This window comes from Coenobita brevimanus, chromosome 117 (assembly GCF_032717465.1).
Source record: "Coenobita brevimanus isolate Jiangsu-jjx chromosome 117, ASM3271746v2, whole genome shotgun sequence".
Classification (NCBI taxonomy): domain Eukaryota; kingdom Metazoa; phylum Arthropoda; class Malacostraca; order Decapoda; family Coenobitidae; genus Coenobita; species Coenobita brevimanus.
In genome coordinates this window covers 5,130,311-5,156,917 of record NC_137070.1, presented here as the reverse complement: position 1 = coordinate 5,156,917, position 26,607 = coordinate 5,130,311, and the positions used below count along the sequence as shown (strand labels likewise).

The window sequence follows — 26,607 nt, the reverse complement described above, 5'->3', positions numbered from 1 at the left end:
TCTCCCTCTCACTTACTTCCTTCCCCCTTCTCTCTACTCTGGCTGTCTCCCTCCTTTCCCTCCGCGTCTTTCCTCTTGGGCTCTTCGTCCGTGTCTTTCTTACTCTTGATCAACTCCATCAGCGTGTCAATCCGGGTGGGCTGAGCAATCTGTAGTACCATGTGGGCCTCCTCCAGGATAAGTAGCCCGTTTCTGGCGTCGCTCATTGCTAGGTTGTGCCTCCTGGTGACGTGTTCCTGTGGGGAAGATGATGTGGTTAATATTCCTGGCTCTACACCTCTGTCTCTCTTTCTCTCCCCTCCTCTCTGTCTATCTTTCTCTTCCCTCCTCTCTGTCTCTCTTTCTCTTCCCTCCTCTCTGTCTCTCTTTCTCCCTCCCTCCCTCCCTCCCTCTCCCCCTCCTCCAGGATAAGTAGCTCGTTTCTGGTGTCGCTCATTGCTAGGTTGTGCCTCGGGTGATGTGCTCCTGGCTCTACGTCTCTGTCTGTCTGTCTGTCTCTCATTCTCTCTCTCTCTCCCTCTCCATCTCCGTCTGTCTGTCTGTCTCTCATTCTCTCTCCCTCTTTCCCTCCCTCCCTCTCTCTCTCTCAAGGATTACATGGTGAGGAAGAGAAGGACTCGAAGAACAGTAGTAGTTTATATTACCAGCTCTCCATCTCAGTCTCTATTTCTCTCTCTCCCTCTCTCCTTTCCCTTCGTCTCCTCATTCTATATTCCTCCCTCCCTCTCTCTCTCTCTCTCTCTCTCTCTACCTACCATCCATCCATCTATCTATCTATCTATCACTCCATCCATCTATCACTGTCTCTCTCACGCCATCCACTCATCTATCTATCCATCCATCCAATCATCCCTCCATCTTCTTCTTCTTCCGGCTGTCCCTTTGGGGGTCACCACAGCGGATCACCCGTCCCCATCTTACTCAGTCTACCGCATCTTCTTCCCCTACACCTACCACCTGCATGTCCTCCTCCACTACATCCATAAACCTTCTCCTTGGCCCTCCTCTCTTTCTCCACAGCGCACACAACTTCTTTCCCTTCTCTAGAAACTTTTCCACTAAAGATCTAAGAATGAATATCTGATCTACACAACCTCTTCCCTTCCTAAAGCCTCCCTGTTCTTCTCCAACTAATTCCTCTGTTCTTTCTCTAACTCTGTCAATAAGTATCCTACCATACACTGATCTACACAACCTCTTCCCTTCCTAAAGCCTCCCTGTTCTTCTCCAACTAATTCCTCTGTTCTTTCTCTAACTCTGTCAATAAGTATCCTACCATACACTGATCTACACAACCTCTTCCCTTCCTAAAGCCTCCCTGTTCTTCTCCAACTAATTCCTCTGTTCTTTCTCTAACTCTGTCAATAAGTATCCTACCATACACTGATCTACACTACCTCTTCCCTTCCTAAAGCCTCCCTGTTCTTCTCCAACTAATTCCTCTGTTCTTTCTCTAACTCTGTCAATAAGTATCCTACCATACACTGATCTACACAACCTCTTCCCTTCCTAAAGCCTCCCTGTTCTTCTCCAACTAATTCCTCTGTTCTTTCTCTAACTCTGTCAATAAGTATCCTACCATACACTTTTCCTATTATACTAAGAAGACAAATGCCCCTATGATTACCACACACTTCTTTTTCCCCTTTTCCTTTGTACAAGGGAATAATTATACCTGACTTCCAATTTCACTCTGTCTTCTGCTTCTTCTCTTACACCTGCCACCCGCATGTCCCCCTTCACTACATCCATAAACCTTCTCCTTTGGCCTTCCTCTCTTTCTCCTGCCTGGTAACTCCATTTCCAGCCTCCTCCTCCCGACATACTCCTCCTCCCTCCTCTGCACATGTCCAAACCATCTCAGTCTCGCCTCTCTAGCTTTGTCCCCAAACTGAGTTACGTGCGCCGTCCCTCTAATATGTTCATTTCTAATTTTGTCCAACCTCGTCACTCGTGGTGAAAAACGCAACATCTTCAATTCTGCTGCCTCCACCTGTGCCTCCTGCCTTTCTGTCTGTGGTACTGCCTCCATTCCGTACAACATGGCTGGCCTCACCACAGTCTTATAACCTTTCCCTTTCATTTCTGCAGAGACGCTTCTGTCACAGATCACTCCTGTCACCTTTCTCCACCCACTCCATCCCGCCTGCACTCTCCTGTTTACCTCTCTACCACACTCTCCGTTACTTTGTACAGTTGACCCCAAGTATTTGAATTCCTCTACCTGTGCCACCTCTACACCTTGCAGCCTCATGGTTCCCCTGTCATCTCTCTCATTTACACACACGTACTGAGTCTTGCTTCTGCTTACTTTCATTCCCCTTCTCTCCAGTGCATATCTCCATCTCTCCAGCTCTGCCTCAGCTTCCTCCCGGCTCTCACTACATATCACAACGTCGTCCGCAAACATCATCGTCCACGGAGGCTCCTGTCTAATCTCATCTGTCAATCTGTCCATCACCATTGCAAGCAAGAAGGGGCTCAATGTTGATCCTTGAGGCAATCCCACCTCCACCTTGAAACCCTCAGTCATTCCTACTGCACATCTCACTACTGTTACACTAGCGTCGTACATGTTCTTCACCACACTCACGTACTTCTCTGTCCTTCACCACACTCACGTACTTCTCTGCCACTCCTTTCTCAAACAGTACCACAGCTTCCTCTCTCTTTACCCTATCCTAAGCCTTCTCCAAATCTATAAACACACAATGCAACTCCTTCCGGCCTTCTCAGTACTTCTCCTTCACCATTCTCAAAGCAAATATGGCGTCTGTGGCACTTCCCCCTGGCAGGAAACCAAATTGCTCCTCGCAGATCCTCCCTTCCCTTCTCAGCCTGGCCTCCACCACGCCTTCCCATATCTTCACTGCTTGCCTGATCAGCGTCATACCTCTGTAGTTGCCGCAGCACCGCACATCACCCTTGTTCTTGAGAATCGGAACTTGAATACCTTTCCTCCACTCCTCCGGGATTCTCTCACGCTCCAGGATCTTGTTAATCTGGTAAATCACGTCACAGCCATCTCTCCTAAGCTCCTCCATGCCTCCACTGACCTATCTGCACCAACTGCCTAGCCTTCCTTCATCCTCTTCATGGCGTTCCGCGCTTCCCTGATCTGTTACACTTCCTCACTCACCTTCAACTCCTCCAACCTTCCCTTTCATATTTCTGTATTCATCCCTCCATCTATCTCTCCACTAATTTATCTATCTATCCATCTATCTATCATTCTATCTACTCACGGCCCAGTCTTGGTGCGAGGGCAGCACCGTGAAGCACCACTTGCAGGGCAGTTCCGGTGACGCTGTGTGATACCCTTTGATGTGCTGTCTATCTGTCTATCTATCTATATACCTACCTATTTACTGTACCGTCCATCTATCATTCTATCTCTCTCCCTCTCTCTCTCTCTCTATCTATCTGTCCATCCAGCCATCATTCTATCTCTCTCCCTCTGTCTATCTATCAATTTCTCTCTCTCACAGCCCAGTTCTATCTATCTGTCTATCTATATCTATCCATCTATCTATCTACCTACCTACCTATCTCACCATGTACCTATCTATCTATCTATCCATCTATCTATCACTTTCTATCTATTCACAGCCCAGTCTTGATGCGAGGGCAGTATCGTAAAGCACCACTTGCATACCAATTCTATCTATCTATCAATCTTCCTCTCTATCTATCAATCAGTCTATCTACCTACCTATCTATCTATCCATCTATCTATCATTCTATCTACTCACAGCCCAGTCTTGGTGCGAGGGCAGCACTGTGAAGCACCACTTGCAGGGCAGTTCCGGTGACGCTGTGTGGTAGCCCTTGATGTGGCGCCGCCGGAACCCCCACGACGTGTACGCCTTCTCACAGAACGGACACGGGTACGGCAGATTCTGGCCTGAAATGCATACACGGAAAGTTAAATGCGCACACGGAAATTTTAAAATGCGTACACGGAAAGTTAAATACGCACACAGAAATTTTAAAATGCGTACATGGAAATTTAATGATGCGTACATGGAAATTTAATGATGCGTACATGCAAATCTAATGATGTGTACATGGATATTTAATAATGCGTACATGGATATTTAATGATGTATACATGGAAAGTTAGATGTGTACACGGAAATGTAATGATGCGTACATGGACATTTCAAGATGCGTACATGGAAATTTATATGCGTACATGGAAATTTAAAGATGCGTACACAGAAATTTATGGGACCTGAAATGTGTACAGGGAAAGTTAAGAATGCGTACATGGAAATTTAAAAATGTGTACATGGAAATTTAAGGGACCTCAAATGCGTACACAGCAAGTTAAAGATGCACACAAGGCAATTCAAGGGACCTGAAATGTGTACATGGTAATATAAAGGATGACCTGAAATGTGTACATGGCGATTTAAATATGCGTACATGGCAATTTAAGGGATCTGAAATGCTTACATGGGAATTTAAGGGATCTGAAATGCGTACATGGGAATTTAAAAATGCATACATGGAAATTTAAAAATGCGTACATGGAAATTTAAGGGATCTGAAATGCGTACATGGATATTAAAAGGACCTGAAATGTGTACATGAGATGCGTACACAGTGAACATCAACCATACATACATACCTAAATATATACTATCTATCTATCTATCTATCTATTGCCAGACGCCTCAATCACGTTTGGGGTGGCCACAAACAAATCGCCTCCACGTCGTCAATCAATACAGCGTCCCCGATAAACGAATGGGTTGGGTACTTTTAAAAATAATTCGAATTATGATTTTTCGTATACTGAAGCATTTTGACCCATGAGGCTGAGGATGAGATGGAGGGATGGGGTGGAGAGGTATATGAGAGAGGGGGGTGTGAGCTGGGGGGATGGAGAGTGAGAGACTGACGAGGAGAGTGTATGTGAGTGAGGTGGAGGGGGGAGGGGGAGAGGGAGGGGGAGGCTGAGGGTGAGATGGAGGGATGGGGTGGAGAGGTATATGAGAGAGGGGGGTGTGAGCTGGGGGGATGGAGAGTGAGAGACTGATGAGGAGAGTGTATGTGAGTGAGGTGGAGGGGGGAGAGGGAGGGGGAGGCCAAGGATGAGATGGAGGGATGGGGTGGAGAGGTATATGAGAGAGGGGGGTGTGAGCTGGGGGGATGGAGGGTGAGAGACTGATGAGGAGAGTGTATGTGAGTGAGGTGGAGGGGGAAGGAAGGAGGGGGAGGCCAAGGATGAGATGGAGGGATGGGGTGGAGAGGTATATGAGAGAGGGGGGTGTGAGCTGGGGGGATGGAGGGTGAGAGACTGATGAGGAGAGTGTATGTGAGTGAGGTGGAGGGGGAGAGAGGGAGAGGGAGGCCAAGGATGAGATGGAGGGATGGGGTGGAGAGGCATATGAGAGAGGGGGGTGTGAGTTGGGAGCAGGGCAGTGAAATGGCGGGGGACAGGACGACGTGGAGGCGATTTGTTTGTGGCCACCCCAAACGAGATTGAGGCGTCTGGCAATAGATAGATAGACAGACAGAAATAACAAAAGGTGGCAGTTTCTTCCAACAAAGCCTGGTCTCATCGATGTTCAAGGCTGTGGGGATTGGCCACCTTAACTGACGATCTTCTTCAGGTGTTCTGGGAATGCCGATGCAGCAGCTCAATTGGCACCAACAGCCACTCCCTGATGCCCAACAACCCTCTCTAACCTGCCCCTGATCTCCATGGCACGTTCTTGTAAAAGCATGAGAGAGAGTTCTTCTTCTGCTGACAGACCTCCAGCCACATTAACAGCAGCTGTTTCTCCATCCTGCTGCGTCGTGTCCGTGTGGCCCGGAAAGCAGCAGGTGAGCTTGAAAAAGAGCCTGCCATCTTCCTGTAAAGCTCTTTCTTCTTTGTAACTGTACCAACAGTGGACACAGGTAAGAACGTGGCACGCCTGATCTGACTCACGCCCTGGCCTTCCTCGTGCCTCTTGATAATCTCCAGTTTGTGGTCCAGTGTCAGGGTCTGCTGCTGCTGCTGGTTCATGAGAGGCTGCACAGATGATGATGAAGGTGAGGGACGCTTGGGTGGCACGATGCAAGATGCGAAAGCTTCTCAGAGTACAGAAGGCAGGTACTACACGCCTGGGCAGCAGGAACGGGCTGGGACGAAGTGGAGGTAGCTGCCTGCCTCGCCACACACAACAGTGGCGCTGCAGTTGCTCACGCGCCAAATCTGAATAATTCCCTCAGAGAGCCTTTCGTACCCCCTACCCTCGAGGGGGACAGCAAGGATGACAGCCAGGACTGGACAGGGACGTACAAGGAATCACGAGAGGCAGTTGATATTTCCCAACCTGTTCGGCTTGGGGTAGCTTCCTTGACAGCTGTTAGCCCACTCTCATTGGCTTTACACCTGTTTCTGGAGTCCTTTGGGTGGGTTCTGGGCTTGGTTGGGGAGGAAACTATCTATCTATCTATCTATTGCCAGATGCCTCAATCCCGTTCAGGGTGGCCACAAACAAATCGCCTCCATGTCGCCCTGTCCCCCGCCATTTCACTGCCCTGCTCCCAACTCACACACCCCTCTCTCATATACCTCTCCACCCCATCCCTCCATCTCATCCTCGGACTCCCCCTCCCTCTTCCCCCCCTCCACCTCACTCACATACACTCTCCTTGTCAGTCTCTCACCCTCCATCCCTCCACCTCACTCACATACACTCTCCTCGTCAGTCTCTCACCCTCCATCCTCTCCACATGGCCAAACCACCTCAGTGTGTTCCTCCTAACACTTCCTATCACATCCACATCCACACCACAACGCTCCTTTATATCCTCATTTGTCAGCCTGTCTCTCCATGTAACTCCACATCCACCTCACTCACATACACTCTCCTCGTCAGTCTCTCACCCTCCATCCTCTCCACATGGCCAAACCACCTCAGTGTGTTCCTCCTAACGCTTCCTATCACATCCACATCCACACCACAACGCTCCTTTATATCCTCATTTGTCAGCCTGTCTCTCCATGTAACTCCACATCCACCTCACTCACATACACTCTCCTCGTCAGTCTCTCACCCTCCATCCTCTCCACATGGCCAAACCACCTCAGTGTGTTCCTCCTAACGCTTCCTATCACATCCACATCCACACCACAACGCTCCTTTATATCCTCATTTGTCAGCCTGTCTCTCCATGTAACTCCACATCCACCTCACTCACATACACTCTCCTCGTCAGTCTCTCACCCTCCATCCTCTCCACATGGCCAAACCACCTCAGTGTGTTCCTCCTAACGCTTCCTATCACATCCACATCCACACCACAACGCTCCTTTATATCCTCATTTGTCAGCCTGTCTCTCCATGTAACTCCACATCCACCTCACTCACATACACTCTCCTCGTCAGTCTCTCACCCTCCATCCTCTCCACATGGCCAAACCACCTCAGTGTGTTCCTCCTAACGCTTCCTATCACATCCACATCCACACCACAACGCTCCTTTATATCCTCATTTGTCAGTCTGTCTCTCCATGTAACTCCACATCCACCTCACTCACATACACTCTCCTCGTCAGTCTCTCACCCTCCATCCTCTCCACATGGCCAAACCACCTCAGTGTGTTCCTCCTAACGCTTCCTATCACATCCACATCCACACCACAACGCTCCTTTATATCCTCATTTGTCAGCCTGTCTCTCCATGTGACTCCACATCCACCTCACTCACATACACTCTCCTCGTCAGTCTCTCACCCTCCATCCTCTCCACATGGCCAAACCACCTCAGTGTGTTCCTCCTAACGCTTCCTATCACATCCACATCCACACCACAACGCTCCTTTATATCCTCATTTGTCAGCCTGTCTCTCCATGTAACTCCACATCCACCTCACTCACATACACTCTCCTCGTCAGTCTCTCACCCTCCATCCTCTCCACATGGCCAAACCACCTCAGTGTGTTCCTCCTAACGCTTCCTATCACATCCACATCCACACCACAACGCTCCTTTATATCCTCATTTGTCAGCCTGTCTCTCCATGTAACTCCACATCCACCTCACTCACATACACTCTCCTCGTCAGTCTCTCACCCTCCATCCTCTCCACATGGCCAAACCACCTCAGTGTGTTCCTCCTAACGCTTACTATCACATCCACATCCACACCACAACGCTCCTTTATATCCTCATTTGTCAGTCTGTCTCTCCATGTAACTCCACATCCACCTCACTCACATACACTCTCCTCGTCAGTCTCTCACCCTCCATCCTCTCCACATGGCCAAACCACCTCAGTGTGTTCCTCCTAACGCTTCCTATCACATCCACATCCACACCACAACGCTCCTTTATATCCTCATTTGTCAGTCTGTCTCTCCATGTAACTCCACATCCACCTCACTCACATACACTCTCTTCGTCAGTCTCTCACCCTCCATCCTCTCCACATGGCCAAACCACCTCAGTGTGTTCCTCCTAACGCTTCCTATCACATCCACATCCACACCACAACGCTCCTTTATATCCTCATTTGTCAGCCTGTCTCTCCATGTAACTCCACATCCACCTCACTCACATACACTCTCCTCATCAGTCTCTCACCCTCCATCCTCTCCACATGGCCAAACCACCTCAGTGTGTTCCTCCTAACGCTTCCTATCACATCCACATCCACACCACAACGCTCCTTTATATCCTCATTTGTCAGCCTGTCTCTCCATGTAACTCCACATCCACCTCACTCACATACACTCTCCTCATCAGTCTCTCACCCTCCATCCTCTCCACATGGCCAAACCACCTCAGTGTGTTCCTCCTAACGCTTCCTATCACATCCACATCCACACCACAACGCTCCTTTATATCCTCATTTGTCAGCCTGTCTCTCCATGTAACTCCACATCCACCTCACTCACATACACTCTCCTCGTCAGTCTCTCACCCTCCATCCTCTCCACATGGCCAAACCACCTCAGTGTGTTCCTCCTAACGCTTCCTATCACATCCACATCCACACCACAACGCTCCTTTATATCCTCATTTGTCAGCCTGTCTCTCCATGTAACTCCACATCCACCTCACTCACATACACTCTCCTCGTCAGTCTCTCACCCTCCATCCTCTCCACATGGCCAAACCACCTCAGTGTGTTCCTCCTAACGCTTCCTATCACATCCACATCCACACCACAACGCTCCTTTATATCCTCATTTGTCAGCCTGTCTCTCCATGTAACTCCACATCCACCTCACTCACATACACTCTCCTCGTCAGTCTCTCACCCTCCATCCTCTGCACATGGCCAAACCACCTCAGTGTGTTCCTCCTAACGCTTCCTATCACATCCACATCCACACCACAACGCTCCTTTATATCCTCATTTGTCAGCCTGTCTCTCCATGTAACTCCACATCCACCTCACTCACATACACTCTCCTCGTCAGTCTCTCACCCTCCATCCTCTCCACATGGCCAAACCACCTCAGTGTGTTCCTCCTAACGCTTCCTATCACATCCACATCCACACCACAACGCTCCTTTATATCCTCATTTGTCAGCCTGTCTCTCCATGTAACTCCACATCCACCTCACTCACATACACTCTCCTCGTCAGTCTCTCACCCTCCATCCTCTCCACATGGCCAAACCACCTCAGTGTGTTCCTCCTAACGCTTCCTATCACATCCACATCCACACCACAACGCTCCTTTATATCCTCATTTGTCAGCCTGTCTCTCCATGTAACTCCACATCCACCTCACTCACATACACTCTCCTCATCAGTCTCTCACCCTCCATCCTCTCCACATGGCCAAACCACCTCAGTGTGTTCCTCCTAACGCTTCCTATCACATCCACATCCACACCACAATGCTCCTTTATATCCTCATTTGTCAGCCTGTCTCTCCATGTAACTCCACATCCACCTCACTCACATACACTCTCCTCGTCAGTCTCTCACCCTCCATCCTCTCCACATGGCCAAACCACCTCAGTGTGTTCCTCCTAACGCTTCCTATCACATCCACATCCACACCACAATGCTCCTTTATATCCTCATTTGTCAGCCTGTCTCTCCATGTAACTCCACATCCACCTCACTCACATACACTCTCCTCGTCAGTCTCTCACCCTCCATCCTCTCCACATGGCCAAACCACCTCAGTGTGTTCCTCCTAACGCTTCCTATCACATCCACATCCACACCACAACGCTCCTTTATATCCTCATTTGTCAGCCTGTCTCTCCATGTAACTCCACATCCACCTCACTCACATACACTCTCCTCGTCAGTCTCTCACCCTCCATCCTCTCCACATGGCCAAACCACCTCAGTGTGTTCCTCCTAACGCTTCCTATCACATCCACATCCACACCACAACGCTCCTTTATATCCTCATTTGTCAGCCTGTCTCTCCATGTAACTCCACATCCACCTCACTCACATACACTCTCCTCGTCAGTCTCTCACCCTCCATCCTCTCCACATGGCCAAACCACCTCAGTGTGTTCCTCCTAACGCTTCCTATCACATCCACATCCACACCACAACGCTCCTTTATATCCTCATTTGTCAGCCTGTCTCTCCATGTAACTCCACATCCACCTCACTCACATACACTCTCCTCGTCAGTCTCTCACCCTCCATCCTCTCCACATGGCCAAACCACCTCAGTGTGTTCCTCCTAACGCTTCCTATCACATCCACATCCACACCACAACGCTCCTTTATATCCTCATTTGTCAGCCTGTCTCTCCATGTAACTCCACATCCACCTCACTCACATACACTCTCCTCGTCAGTCTCTCACCCTCCATCCTCTCCACATGGCCAAACCACCTCAGTGTGTTCCTCCTAACGCTTCCTATCACATCCACATCCACACCACAACGCTCCTTTATATCCTCATTTGTCAGCCTGTCTCTCCATGTAACTCCACATCCACCTCACTCACATACACTCTCCTCGTCAGTCTCTCACCCTCCATCCTCTCCACATGGCCAAACCACCTCAGTGTGTTCCTCCTAACGCTTCCTATCACATCCACATCCACACCACAACGCTCCTTTATATCCTCATTTGTCAGCCTGTCTCTCCATGTAACTCCACATCCACCTCACTCACATACACTCTCCTTGTCAGTCTCTCACCCTCCATCCTCTCCACATGGCCAAACCACCTCAGTGTGTTCCTCCTAACGCTTCCTATCACATCCACATCCACACCACAACGCTCCTTTATATCCTCATTTGTCAGCCTGTCTCTCCATGTAACTCCACATCCACCTCACTCACATACACTCTCCTCGTCAGTCTCTCACCCTCCATCCTCTCCACATGGCCAAACCACCTCAGTGTGTTCCTCCTAACGCTTCCTATCACATCCACATCCACACCACAACGCTCCTTTATATCCTCATTTGTCAGCCTGTCTCTCCATGTAACTCCACATCCACCTCACTCACATACACTCTCCTCGTCAGTCTCTCACCCTCCATCCTCTCCACATGGCCAAACCACCTCAGTGTGTTCCTCCTAACGCTTCCTATCACATCCACATCCACACCACAACGCTCCTTTATATCATAATAAATATAATAATAATAATAATAATGCTAATAATAATAATAATAATAATAATAATAATAATAATGCTAATAATAATAATAATAATAATAATAATAATAATAATAATGCTAATAATAATGCTAATAATGCTAATAATAATAATAATAATAATAATAATAATAATAATGCTAATAATAATAATAATAATAATAATAATAATAATAATGCTAATAATAATAATAATAATAATAATAATAATAATAATAATAACACTCACAGCAGGGGTCTTGTGAGTAGTAGTAACAGTAGTAGTAGTAGTAGTAGTAGTAACAGTAGTAGTAGTAGTAGTAGTAACAGTAGTAGTAGTAGTAGTAGTAACAGTAGTAGTAGTAGTAGTAACAGTAGTAGTAGTAGTAGTAGTAGTAACAGTAGTAGTAGTAGTAGTAGTAACAGTAGTAGTAGTAGTAGTAGTAACAGTAGTAGTAGTAACAGTAGTAGTAGTAGTAGTAGTAACAGTAGTAGTAGTAGTAGTAGTAACAGTAGTAGTAGTAGTAACAGTAGTAGTAGTAGTAACAGTAGTAGTAGTAGTAGTAGTAACAGTAGTAGTAGTAGTAGTAGTAACAGTAGTAGTAGTAGTAGTAGTAGTAGTAGTAGTAGTAGTAACAGTAGTAGTAGTAGTAGTAGTAGTAGTAGTAGTAGTAGTAGTAGTAGTAGTAGTAGTAGTAGTAGTAATAATAATAATAACAACACCACTCACAGGAGGGGTCCTGCGGGAACTCTGGCTGCAGGTTGGCGGTGGGCGTAGTCTTTTCGTGTGAGTTACGTCGTTGTGTCATGGAATGCGTTTGTTTATCCGCGGCCGTTTGCTGCGGTAAGAACACAGAGGGCAGGCCGATTGAGGACGTGGCCCCTCCCCCTCCGCCCCCCCCTCCACCCGAGAGAGACTTGAGGGCGGGGTCAGGGTGGGTCTCCATTAGGCTGACCTCAGGGGCTGGAGGGGGAGGGTGGTCATGCTCGTCCTCCAGTTCAAGGCCGTCCGTGTACTCCTCAGGCTCCATCTTAACCTCCAGTAGGGTCTGAGGATAATGATGATAATAATAATAATAATAATAATAATAATAATGGTAATAATAATAATGGTAATAATAATGATGATGATGAGGGTGAGGGTGAGGATGATGATGATGATGATGGTGATGATAATAATAATAGTAGTAGTAGTAGTAGTAATAGCAGTAGTAATAGTAGTAGTAGTAGTAGCAGTAATAATAATAATAATAATAATAGTAGCAGCAGCAGTAGTAGTAGTAGTAGTAGTAGTAGCAGTAATAATAATAATAATAATAATAATAATAATAATAATAACAATAATAATACTGTAATAATAATAATAATAATAATAATAATACACACTCTAATGTCCCTCTTCATATCAGCATGTTCGTCTAAACTGCTCTCGTCGTCGTTGCGTGTGGGGGAGGCCGTCTCCTGGGGCGGTGACGATTTCCTGCGTTTCGTGACCTGCGGTGGTGATTCATGTGCGCGTGTCTTTGTCTGGGGTCCCTGTGCCTGTGGGTGGAGAGGTAGACTGAGGATGAGGTGGAGAGATAGAAGGGATATATAGGGTTTGATTGATATTGCAGAGAGACTGACAAGGAGAGTGTGAGGTGGAGGAGGAGGGAAGGAGGCCAAGGATGAGGTGGAGGGGGAGGAAAGGGAGAGGGAGGCCGAGGATGAGGTGGAGGAACAGAAGGGCTATATCAGTAGGGGGTGGAACACATCATAAAACACAAGAATGATGAACTTTGTGACACGAGATTCTCAAAAACGACTGGTGTGTGACGACAGCAGTTCAAAGCCACTACCTAACAAGACAGCAGCGTACCACGACACATGACACGACACGACACACCACACAACACCTCACATCATTCAGCGCGTACTGAAAAAAAGGGATTATACTCTGCGTTTTAACTGAGGCGGAGGTGCAGTCAAACGGTGGGTGGCAGAGTGACTTGGCGGGGTAAGAGAGAGATGGGAAGGATTGGAAGAAGGGGAGGGGAGGTTGTGTGTGTGTGTGTGTGTGTGTGTGTGTGTGTGTGTGTGTTTACCTATACTCCCTCAGATATACGTTGTCAATAATGCTAATGAGTGAAGAGATTATCAAGTAATGCCTGGACACACTGCATTTAAAAGACTGGAGATCATAGGAAGTAGGAAATACAGACAGAGGGAGACAGTTCCGGAGTTGACCTGTTGCGTACATGAAGGACTGGGAGTAACTCTTGCATTACAGAGTTAGACAGAAAAGGGATGAGAGTTTGTTGATATGAGTATGCTCAGTTTTTTATGCTACGGTGAAGATGCAGTTGATGGATTGTTGACGAGTGACTGAATGCAATACGTCCGAATAACATTGACCAACCCAAATGTCCCTCAGATATATGTTGTCGGTTAATAATAGAGAGATTATGAAGGAACGTTGCATCCAGCCAGTCACCACCAATGTGTCAAGTGCGTCTCTGCCTTGATAAAAGAAAGGGAGAGTAGTGATGGCATGGGGGCTGCCCCGCTGCACATTTAGCCCAAAGAAGACACGAAAAAGTATTGTTGCAAGCTGTGATGGAAAGCGTCTCTGGTGTGTTTACTGCAGCCTGTTGCAGGAAGACAACAGTGAGCACATCTGCCAAGCTGTGACTGGTATATATATATTTTTTTAAATGGAAGAAAGAAGGAACCAAGGGCCAGGAACCCACAATACCATTCCTTCCAAGGAGAAAGCAAAAACAATACAAAAGAGAGCCAAATTCAAGATCCGTTCAGTGTCAGTGATACACTCAAAGGGACGGCACAGGAAGCTCAACACTGGGCAGCTGCTGTGCGGGTTAATGAATCATTTGATGCCATCGCTGGTGATGTATACTAAATCTGGCAACGGCAAGCTTGGTAATGAAGCCCAGGCTGCCACGTTATAAACATCAGGGAGACCACAACATCACCTGTACCATATGATGCACTTGCTATGGTGGAACTCACAGTGGCTGTCGGGCATCTCTTGTCAATGCACAGACTTTCATCTCAATTGCCTCTTATGGGATCATTCTCCTCTACATGCCTGAGTCTGCCAGTGCCCTACATCCTGCTGACTCTTCTGTAAGTCTTGCTTGAGGGTGAATTCAGGGTCCAAAACACAGCAATGACAGTGTGATGATGTTACCAGACCTCAGGCAGCTGTACAGGGTGTGACTGGCTCTAAGTGGTAATAACACCCAACTAGATTTAGAGAAGATTTACTAATGAAACTGGGTGGTGAATGGCGGGCCTTCACGAGAGGTAGACACATCCTGCTGTCACTAAAGCACAAACAGGTTCACTACTGATGCAATCTGTGGCCTGGGATGAAGCAAGGAAGTCAGTGGATGTCGGCCTTCTCATGTGAAAGACACGTACACTCAAACCTCAATTAAGGGATGTCCATTTAAGGTATTTCGGATTTAAGGGAGTCCACACTCTCCCAGACATACGCACACAACCAAAAATGATACGTAATTTGTAGGTAATACACATTAATATGTTTCTTTATACAGCACCCATAAAATAATATTCAAAATCATATATATATGTGAAAAAGTCATTGCATTTAATAACATTGTCTTTATATGTGGTAAAACAAGGGATATTGTCAAGTAAGGGACATTGTCATGTAAGGGACACTGTCAAGTAAGGGACATTGTCAAGTAAGGGACACTGTCAAGTAAGGGACACTGTCAAGTAAGGGACACTGTCAAGTAAGGGACACTGTCAAGTAAGGGACACTGTCAAGTAAGGGACACTGTCAAGTAAGGGACACTGTCAAGTAAGGGACACTGTCAAGTAAGGGACACTGTCAAGTAAGGGACACTGTCAAGTAAGGGACACTGTCAAGTAAGGGACACTGTCAAGTAAGGGACACTGTCAAGTAAGGGACACTGTCAAGTAAGGGACACTGTCAAGTAAGGGACACTGTCAAGTAAGGGACATTGTCAAGTAAGGGACATTGTCAAGTAAGGGACACTGTCAAGTAAGGGACATTGTCAAGTAAGGGACAAGTTGAATCCCTATTTAGTCTCTTAAATCAAGGCTCGAGTGTACAGATCCTGACCCACCAACTCCACTCCCTCCTCTGCCTAACGGATCACAATATCATCATCATCATCATCATCCCATCCCAGCTGACAGATCATCTTCCACTGTACTAATGCTGAACGCAGGTGAATATATGGATCCTATCTATCTATTGTCAGACACTTCAATCCCGTTCAGGGTGGCCACAAACAAATCGCCACAACGTCGCCCCGTCCTCCTGCCATTTCACTACCCTGCTCCCATCTCACACCCCCCTCTCTCATATACCTCTCCACCTCATCCCTCCATCTCATCCTCGGCCTCCCCCTCCCTCTTCCCCCCTCCACCTCACTCACATACACTCTCTTTGTCAGTCTTTCAATAAAAATAAACTCGCCACAGACAAATGACAGAGAAGCATTATGAAAAGTCAGTTCAGGAAGCCATGCGTGGTTAAGAAGAGGCAAGAACACCATGTAGGGATGATATTGATGATGATATAGTCACGGCACACGGCTCTGAGGGTGTTATTATCGTGCCCTGGCAACTACCATTCAAAAGTGCGTCTGATTTCATGTATGAGACGCCTGTGATTCGTGTATAATATGTTCATGTATACTAATATTCATGCATAATAACATGATTTGTGTATAATATGACACAAAATCGGACGCACTTTTGAATGGTAGGTTGCCAGGGTACGATAATGACAACCTCAGAGTCATGCGCCACCACTATAGCGCTGTGAAGATGGTACAGGAAAGGACGCCAGTGATGCACCTTCTCCCCTGACGCTGCGGTGTACACATGGAACAAACAGCAACGTGCAGCAGGGGTTCCCGTGAGAGGCATTGATATCCAACATTCTGCCGTGAGGTTAGCCAGGCACTTGACAATTAAGGACATTAGGCCTTGCTGTGGCTGGCTGTTTAGGTTCCAGTCCAGACGCTGCCTCGCCAAGCATAAAGTCCTTGGGGAAAGTGTGAGTGCAGACCAGGGTGTTGTGGAGCCTCTAAGGAAATAACTCCATGACAGCATTCAGAACTCTGGTCTCCTCCTATCCCAGGTGTGCAACGCTGAAGAGACTGGGCTTTTGTGGACACCCATGCCCTTGAACACCCAGGCAGGTAAGAGCGAGGGTCACGTCCCTGGGAGGAAGGTGAGCAAGGACCGCACTTCTGTCATGGGCTGCACAAATGCCAATGGGACCCACCCCCTGAAGCCTAGGATGGTTGGCGCATCAGAGAAGCCGGATGCCATAAGTGATCATGTTCCAGGTGGAGGAGTTGTTCATCGCCAGGGATCATGTGACGGCCATCCTGATCCTGGTCAACGCCCCAGGACATCCCAGTGAAGAATTGGAAGCCCATGGGGGGAGGATTAGGGAGCTTTTCCTGCCCCCCAACACCAGCTCTCTCATTCAGCCCATGGACCAAGGCGTGATTGAGGCCACCAGGAGGCATCACCGGAACAGGCAGCTGGGGGAGTGCCTGGCAGTGGAGGAGGATGCCCAGGATATGCACCACGACACCAGGGGCACTCCATCACTTGCCAGGATATGCACCACGACACACCAGGGACACTCCATCACTTGCCAACACTGAGGCATACAACATCAGGGATGGAATGTACACCTGGGTTGAAGCCTGGAATGACCTGCAGCCCACCACACTCAGCAGTGCCTGGAAGAAGTTGCTGGAAGGACCTGACGTGGAGGCTGACTTTACAGGTTTTAGGCCAGAGGTCTTTATGGACACTGCTCGTAGCGCCGGAGAGACTGAGGTCACCGAGGGGAACATAGTGGAGTGGCTGGAGGGTGATGCTCAGGACTAAGGCTACCACCAGCAGAGTTGTAAACTGCCTCCAGTGTGGCTGAGGACGCGGCTCGTGAACAGTGAAGACGAAGAACAGGAACAGCCACCCTCAATGAAACTCTCTGAGATCCGCATCCACCTGGACAAGTGTCTGGAGGGAACGGTGCAGTGCGATGGCTCTGACGTTTTATCGAGCCCTCAGGGACGCCACAGCAGCTGGTGTGAGGAGGCAACATGCTGAATTTTTAAGCAGAAAAAGATCCCTGACTTTCTGAAGGCAAGGATTCCAGCCAGGGGGCCTCAGCCATCCATCAGCAGTGCGTCCTCCTGCAGCCTGATCAGCACTATCAGCGTTACCTCAGCACATTTGTCAGACTAACAGTGACAGTGATTAAGTGATAAGTTCAGATAGATAAACGGATATAGATAGATATAGATAGAGAGAAAGAGAGATAGACAGATAGATAGATAGATAGATAGACAGATACCCACTAAGAAGTGCTAAAGAAAAAAAATGCAACGCTAGTCACGAAGAAGTGCTAACTCACGGTGACCTGGGAGACGACAGGCATGGTAATTGCGGCGGAGCTGGTTACCGCCGCAGCCACCGCCGCCGCCGCAGCCGCCACAACGGGATTGGACTCGGTGGTGGCCAGGTCTGGGGTCGGCAGCATGTTGTGATACATCTCCTGCAAGTGTTATTATTATTATTATTATTATTATTATTATTATTATCATTATTATTATCATTATTATTATTATTATTATTATCATTATTATTATTATTATTATTATTGTTATCATTATTATTATTATTATTATTATTATTATTATTATCATTATCATTATTGTTATTATTATTATTATTATTATCATTATTATTATTATTATTATCATTATTATTATTATTGCTATTATTATTATTATTATTATGGCTTGGATAGTTATGCATTTGCATGTTTCATATGCAAGTGCATGGTTTGCATGACTTTGACAATAATTGCATATTCTGCATATTTCCAGCGAATAAATATTTGCATGACATAACTAACACCCATTCATCCATCCATCCATCCTCCAATCCTGTGTTGCCCCATGAGAAGTGTAGGAGGCCGGGGCTAGGCAAGTTGGTGCTGACATTTAAGATGAGAGCGAGACAGCGTAAGAACTACGTATCTCAGCTGTTCAATGACACCCTGGAAATAATTAGGAACAAAGCTTGTGGACAGAAAATATGGATGTTACTGGATGTGACCCCCGATGCTGAGCAAAGGTGTGTTGTGAATGTTGTTTTTGGTGTATTGGGAGACGCATCAGCGTTGGGTAAATGCTACTCAGTGAATGTCTGTGTCCTGTCTAACGTGAGCCACTCCACTGTTGCTGCTTTCCTCAATGATTCTCTGGGACGGCTGTAGCCAACTACGCCAGTGTACGAAAATGTTCTTTTGCTGCGCACTGATGCTGTACCGTACACGTGCAAAGCCATGAGTGCAAGTTTTGTACCCAATATTATTCACGTCACCCGCGTGGGCCAGGGTCTGCATCGTGTGGCAGAACTGGTTAGGTTGAATCACCCAGATGTCAATCAACTCAACGCCAGCATCAAGAAAATCTTCCTGAACCCACCATCTTGAACTGCAAGGTGTTCAGACATTGCTGCAAAGACACCACTGCCCCTTCACCTGTGGCCACACGATGGGGCAGCTGCATCAACGCTGCTGTGTACCATGCTGAACACTTTGACGTCATTGATGCTGTTGTAGCGACATTCAACCCATACCACGGCCAGAGCATTGAGGAACGCAAGACCTTATTGGAAAATCAGAAATGAAAGCCAGCTTGCTCTTCATTGCATCAAACTTTGCCTGCATCTGGTCAACAAGGGGACTGCCTTTGTCCTCAACAGTGTCCCTGGTTAATGGTGTACATGACCAACTGAACAGCTTACAGTCTGATGCTTACTTCTGTAAACGAGGCCACCCTCTCATCATCAAACATATCCACAGTCTGTGATGCTTGTAAACAGGGACTCACATCTTTTGTTTATTTACAGATATTAATGATACTACTGTTTGCGTTCCTGTTTCTCACACACGGTAGGTGGGCTGTGTTTAAAACATGTATCTACTGAATACAAAGCAATGCTGACTGATTAGCAGCACATTTATCACTTTAAGGACTTAGCCATCATGTCATTATTAAATGGTATTACAGTTTATATTTCTGAAAACAGTCATACGTTTTTGTTGTGTGTAATTATCAGTTTCTGTTAGGTGGGGGCACTCACCATCCACTCACTCTATGTAGTGCTGCTCTCGGGTGTCTGCCCTTTCCTCTCTTCCATCCTTCTTTCCTTCCGTCCTCTTCTGTCTTTCTTTCCTCTTCCTTCTGCCTGTGGGTCACTTTACACTCCCTCTTCTGTCTTTCTTTCCTTCATTCTTTCCTCTTCCTTCTGCCTGTGGGTCACTTTACACTCCCTCTTCTGTCTTTCTTTCCTTCATTCTTTCCTCTTCCTTCTGCCTGTGGGTCACTTTACACTCCCTCTTCTGTCTTTCTTTCCTTCATTCTTTCCTCTTCCTTCTGCCTGTGGGTCACTTTACACTCCCTCTTCTGTCTTTCTTTCCTTCATTCTTTCCTCTTCCTTCTGCCTGTGGGTCACTTTACCCTCCCTCTTCTGTCTTTCTTTCCTTCATTCTTTCCTCTTCCTTCTGCCTGTGGGTCACTTTACACTCCCTCTTCTGTCTTTCTTTCCTTCATTCTTTCCTCTTCCTTCTGCCTGTGGGTCACTTTACACTCCCTCTTCTGTCTTTCTTTCCTTCATTCTTTCCTCTTCCTTCTGCCTGTGGGTGACTTTACACTGAGTGACAAGCCAAATGGTTTCCTGTACACCAGGAAACCATTTACTACGCTAGGTGGTAACCATAACACCAAATTATGGTGCCTGGTGGTTTAGTGGGTAATTAAGGCGCTCCAATCGGATTGAGCCGGTGCAGGTTTATATCCAAGGGATGGTTGGGGTTTATTGCTCATGTAATGCCACTCAGGGATGAGTGAGGCTGGTCACTCTCATCTTAAATGTCAGCACCAACTTGCCTAGCCCCGGCTTCCTACTCTCCTCATGGGGCAACACAGGATTGGAGGATGGATGGATTATTATTATTATTATTATTATTATTATTATTATCATTATTTATTGTTATTATTATTATTATTACTATTATTATTATTATTTATTGTTATTATTATTATTATTAGTATTAGTATCATTATTATTATGATTATTATCATCTTGTAGTTTATATGAAGATTGTCATCATCACTATCATCACCATCATCATCATCATCAACACCATCATCATCACCATCACCATCATCATCATCATCACCATCATCACCATCATCATCATCATCATCACCATCATCATCATCATCATCATCACCATCACCATCATCATCATCATCACCATCATCATCATCATCATCACCATCATCATCACCACCATCACCATCATCACCATCATCATCACCATCATCACCATCATCATCATCACCATCACCATCATCATCATCATCACCATGATCACCATCATCATCATCATCATCATCATCATCACCATCATCATCATCATCACCATCATCATCATCATCATCATCATCATCATCACCATCATCATCATCATCATCATCATCACCATCATCACCACCATCATCATCATCATCACCATCATCATCATCATCATCACCATCATCATCATCATGACCATCATCATCATCATCACCATCATCATCATCATCATCATCATCATCATCACCATCATCACCATCATCATCATCATCACCCTAGTAACACACCACACCAACTACCCCACCACAACACCACCACCACACCAACAATCCCACTCCTGTACCCCCACCACACCACCACCACCACAACACCACACTCACCTTCTCCATGCGAGCTCTGGCCGCTTGGGTGTCTGTCAGTCCTCGAACTTGCAGGGCCTCGGCTAACTTCATAAACGTGTGTAGTCGAGCCTGTGATACGTTGACCTGCCCCTCGTACATAAACGTCAACACCGCCTCAAGGTCCTCCAGCGACACTTCCCGCAGGATTATGACAGGGTGCGGACAGGGGTTGGTCTGCGGAGAGTAGGGTGGGTGGTGTTTACGTCGCTGCGTTGCTTTTCGTTTATTATTCGTGTTTTTATGGGTGTACTGTTGCTGCGATTGTTGCGTATATGGTACCCACCTTGAGTACACCCACACCCACCCTAAGTACACCCACACCCAGCTTAAGTACACCCACACCCACCTAAAGTACACCCACACCCACCGTAAGTACACCCACACCCACCGTAAGGACACCCACACCCACCGTAACTACACCCACACCCACCGTAAGTACACCCACACCCACCTTAACTACACCCACACCCACCTTAACTACACCCACACCCACTGTAAGTACACCCACACCCACCGTAAGTACACTCACCGTAAGTATATCTCTGAAGTAAGGGCTACAGGCCGAGAGTATCAGCTTGTGTGCCTTCAGCTGCGTACCGTCGGCCGCCAGCGTAACATCAACAAAATCGCCGCCTTCATGCAACGAGTGGAGGGCGGCGGTCATCGTAGTTCCGAAGTTATTCCACCGTAAGCAGAACTGCATGTCCGTGGTGGCGGCCATCTTGGATCCAGAGGCGTGGGGGCGGTGTGGGTAATTCTGTGGCTCCTCCCCCCCTCCTCTCTCTCTCTCTCTCTCACTTTTTTTTATCTGGGAATTAAAGAGACAGAAAGAGTAAGTATTTTGAATTTGGTGGCCATTTTGGATCCAGAGGTGTGGGGTCAGTGTGGGTAATTCTGTAGTTCCCCCCCTCCTCCCTCCCTCTCTCTCTCTCTCCCCTTCCCTCCCTCCCTCTCTCTCTCTCTCCCTCCCTCCCTCCCTCTCTCTCTCTCTCTCTTTCTCTCCCCTTCCCTCCCTCCCTCTCTCTCTCTCTCTCCCTCCCTCCCTCCCTCCCTCCTTCTCTCCCTCCCTCCCTCCCTCCCTCTCTCTCTCTCCTACCCGAGTGATCAATACATCAGGATCTTCAACCACAACCGGCTATGGTAACTCTTTGCCAAACGGCGCTTTACGTATTACACGTCAGAACTCCAGACACAAGCAGTGCAAAATAAAAACCTTAAATCTCCGCAGCTGGGGACAGGGCGACGTGGAGGCGATTTGTTTGTGGGCACCCCGCATGGGATTACGGCGTCTGGCAATAGGTAGACAGACACCTTGCACCACACTACATGAGAGGACAACGCCAAGCAGTGAGGACATAGCAGAGGGACTTACAGTAAAACCTCAATATAATTCGCTTTTATCGGACTCAAGGAGCTACCGGACTAAATTCCTGTATATCGGAAAAAGTCCGATAAAGCCAGAAGCAGTCCGGACTGCCTGACCACTTCTGCTGCCTTCACCACAGTAAGGTAAATAAAAGACTTGTTTATCAGTGTACAGTACAGGATTATTATATATATTATACAATTGGATTATTATTACATATATTATCTGTCTATCTATTGCCAGACGCCATAATCCTGTAAAGGGTGGTCATTTGTCTATCTATCTATCTATTGCCAGACGCCATAATCCTGTAAGAGGTGGCCATTTGTCTATCTATCTATCTATCTATTGCCAGACGCCATAATCCTGTAAGGGGTGGCCATTTGTCTTTGAGTTACTTGTGTTATATCTATCTATCTATCTATTGCCAGACGCCATAATCCTGTAAGGGGTGGCCATTTGTCTTTGAGTTAGTTGTGTTATATCTATCTATCTATCTATTGCTAAACGCCATAATCCCGTAAGGGGTGGCCATTTGTCTTGGAGTTAGTTGTGTTATATCTATCTATCTATCTATTGCCAGACGCCATAATCCTGTAAGGGGTGGCCATTTGTCTTTGAGTTAGTTGTGTTATATCTATCTATCTATCTATTGCCAGACGCCATAATCCTGTAAGGGGTGGCCATTTGTCTTTGAGTTAGTTGTGTTATATCTATCTATCTATCTATTGCCAGACGCCATAATCCTGTAAGGGTGGCCATTTGTCTTTGAGTTAGTTGTGTTATATCTATCTATCTATCTATTGCCAGACGCCATAATCCTGTAAGGGGTGGCCATTTGTCTTTGAGTTAGTTGTGTTATATCTATCTATCTATCTATTGCCAGACGCCATAATCCTGTAAGGGGTGGCCATTTGTCTTTGAGTTAGTTGTGTTATATCTATCTATCTATCTATTGCCAGACGCCATAATCCCGTAAGGGGTGGCCATTTGTCTTTGAGTTAGTTGTGTTATATCTATCTATCTATCTATTGCCAGACATCATAATCCTGTAAGGGGTGGCCATTTGTCTTTGAGTTAGTTGTGTTATATCTATCTATCTATCTACTGCCAGACGCCATAATCCTGTAAGGGGTGGCCATTTGTCTTTGAGTTAGTTGTGTTATATCTATCTATCTATCTACTGCCAGACGCCATAATCCTGTAAGGGGTGGCCATTTGTCTTTGAGTTAGTTGTGTTATATCTATCTATCTATCTATTGCCAGACGCCATAATCCTGTAAGGGGTGGCCATTTGTCTTTGAGTTAGTTGTGTTATATCTATCTATCTATCTATTGCCAGACGTCATAATCCTGTAAGGAGTGGCCATTTGTCTTTGAGTTAGTTGTGTTATATCTATCTATCTATCTATTGCCAGACGTCATAATCCTGTAAGGGGTGGCCATTTGTCTTTGAGTTAGTTGTGTTATATCTATCTATCTATCTATTGCCAGACGCCATAATCCTGTAAGGGGTGGCCATTTGACTTTGAGTTAGTTGTGTTATATCTATCTATCTATCTATTGCCAGACGCCATAATCCTGTAAGGGGTGGCCATTTGACTCTGAGTTAGTTGTTTTACAGGGAGGGGCACTAACCCTCCACCAACCCACTTGTTGACACGTAGGCAGCACGTATGGTTTGGTTATATGGTTACCACCCAGCGTTGTAAATGGTTTCTTGGCTTACAGGAAACCATTTGGCTTGTCACTCAATGTAAAGCCACCTGTAAAGGAAAGAAAAGCAATAAGAAGTGACAGGAAAGATGGGAGAAATAGGAAGAGAGGAGGACAGGCACAGAAAAAGAATGATAAAGGCTAAGGAAGAAGTAGGCAGCACTACATCAAGTGAGTGGATGATGGTGAGAAATAGGAAGAGAGGAGGACAGGCACAGAAAAAGAATGATAAAGGCTAAGGAAGAAGTAGGCAGCACTACATCAAGTGAGTGGATGATGGTGAGAAATAGGAAGAGAGGAGGACAGGCACAGAAAAAGAATGATAAAGGCTAAGGAAGAAGTAGGCAGCACTACATCAAGTGAGTGGATGATGGTGAGAAATAGGAAGAGAGGAGGACAGGCAGAGAAAAAGAATGATAAAGGCTAAGGAAGAAGTAGGCAGCACTACATCAAGTGAGTGGATGATGGTGAGAAATAGGAAGAGAGGAGGACAGGCACAGAAAAAGAATGATAAAGGCTAAGGAAGAAGTAGGCAGCACTACATCAAGTGAGTGGATGATGGTGAGAAATAGGAAGAGAGGAGGACAGGCACAGAAAAAGAATGATAAAGGCTAAGGAAGAAGTAGGCAGCACTACATCAAGTGAGTGGATGATGGTGAGAAATAGGAAGAGAGGAGGACAGGCACAGAAAAAGAATGATAAAGGCTAAGGAAGAAGTAGGCAGCACTACATCAAGTGAGTGGATGATGGTGAGAAATAGGAAGAGAGGAGGACAGGCACAGAAAAAGAATGATAAAGGCTAAGGAAGAAGTAGGCAGCACTACATCAAGTGAGTGGATGATGGTGAGAAATAGGAAGAGAGGAGGACAGGCACAGAAAAAGAATGATAAAGGCTAAGGAAGAAGTAGGCAGCACTACATCAAGTGAGTGGATGATGGTGAGAAATAGGAAGAGAGGAGGGCAGGCACAGAAAAAGAATGATAAAGGCTAAGGAAGAAGTAGGCAGCACTACATCAAGTGAGTGGATGATGGTGAGAAATAGGAAGAGAGGAGGACAGGCACAGAAAAAGAATGATACAGGCTAAGGAAGAAGTAGGCAGCACTACATCAAGTGAGTGGATGATGGTGAGAAATAGGAAGAGAGGAGGACAGGCACAGAAAAAGAATGATAAAGGCTAAGGAAGAAGTAGGCAGCACTACATCAAGTGAGTGGATGATGGTGAGAAATAGGAAGAGAGGAGGACAGGCACAGAAAAGAATGATAAAGGCTAAGGAAGAAGTAGGCAGCACTACATCAAGTGAGTGGATGATGGTGAGAAATAGGAAGAGAGGAGGACAGGCACAGAAAAAGAATGATAAAGGCTAAGGAAGAAGTAGGCAGCACTACATCAAGTGAGTGGATGATGGTGAGAAATAGGAAGAGAGGAGGACAGGCACAGAAAAAGAATGATAAAGGCTAAGGAAGAAGTAGGCAGCACTACATCAAGTGAGTGGATGATGGTGAGAAATAGGAAGAGAGGAGGACAGGCACAGAAAAAGAATGATAAAGGCTAAGGAAGAAGTAGGCAGCACTACATCAAGTGAGTGGATGATGGTCGCCACCTACCACTAAAATAACTGAATTAGCAAAAAATGGTGTTATTTATAATAGGTGAGGTTTATAGAGGCAGATTTGAAGTAATTAAATCTTTCCTCTTCCCAAACTATTAAAATTCCTTGGACAGCATGACACGACTGCCACTCAGCATGATCTATGTAACCAGGTCAGCATCAGTGACAGGCGGGCTGGTGGGTCAGCATGGCGGGCTCAGGGGTCAGGGAAGGTCAAAGAAATGGGGTGAAGTGTGAAATGGTTGGCGTGGGAGGCCTGACAGGAATTTAAAAGACAGACCTTGACGTGACCCTCCTCCCGCACACACCATGACACGCCCTTCACCCACACACGCCCACGCACCCATGTCCCCTTTTCCCCCCTCCCACGGCTTATTGTCAACCCAAACCCTCGCCATTAGCACATTTCCTCACCTAGCCAGCGCCTGTGTCTGTGAATTTCCCTGGTTGGTGTGTCCGTCACCTACGAGGAGGTGT

General features: G+C 46.6%; 1 protein-coding gene across 1 annotated transcript; it reads right to left on the bottom strand.

The window, feature by feature from the left end:
- Window positions 1-8: 8 nt before the first annotated feature.
- LOC145418933 (uncharacterized) lies at window positions 9-26,607 on the bottom strand. The gene is made up of 8 exons (XM_080287190.1): window positions 26,545-26,607; window positions 21,967-22,245; window positions 21,417-21,611; window positions 18,020-18,160; window positions 12,967-13,122; window positions 12,311-12,629; window positions 3,753-3,904; window positions 9-236 (listed from the first exon to the last, which is right to left on the bottom strand). Exons 2-8 carry the CDS (start codon window positions 22,156-22,158, stop codon window positions 9-11), a joined length of 1,383 nt encoding a protein of 460 aa, XP_080143316.1. The 5' UTR covers window positions 22,159-22,245; window positions 26,545-26,607.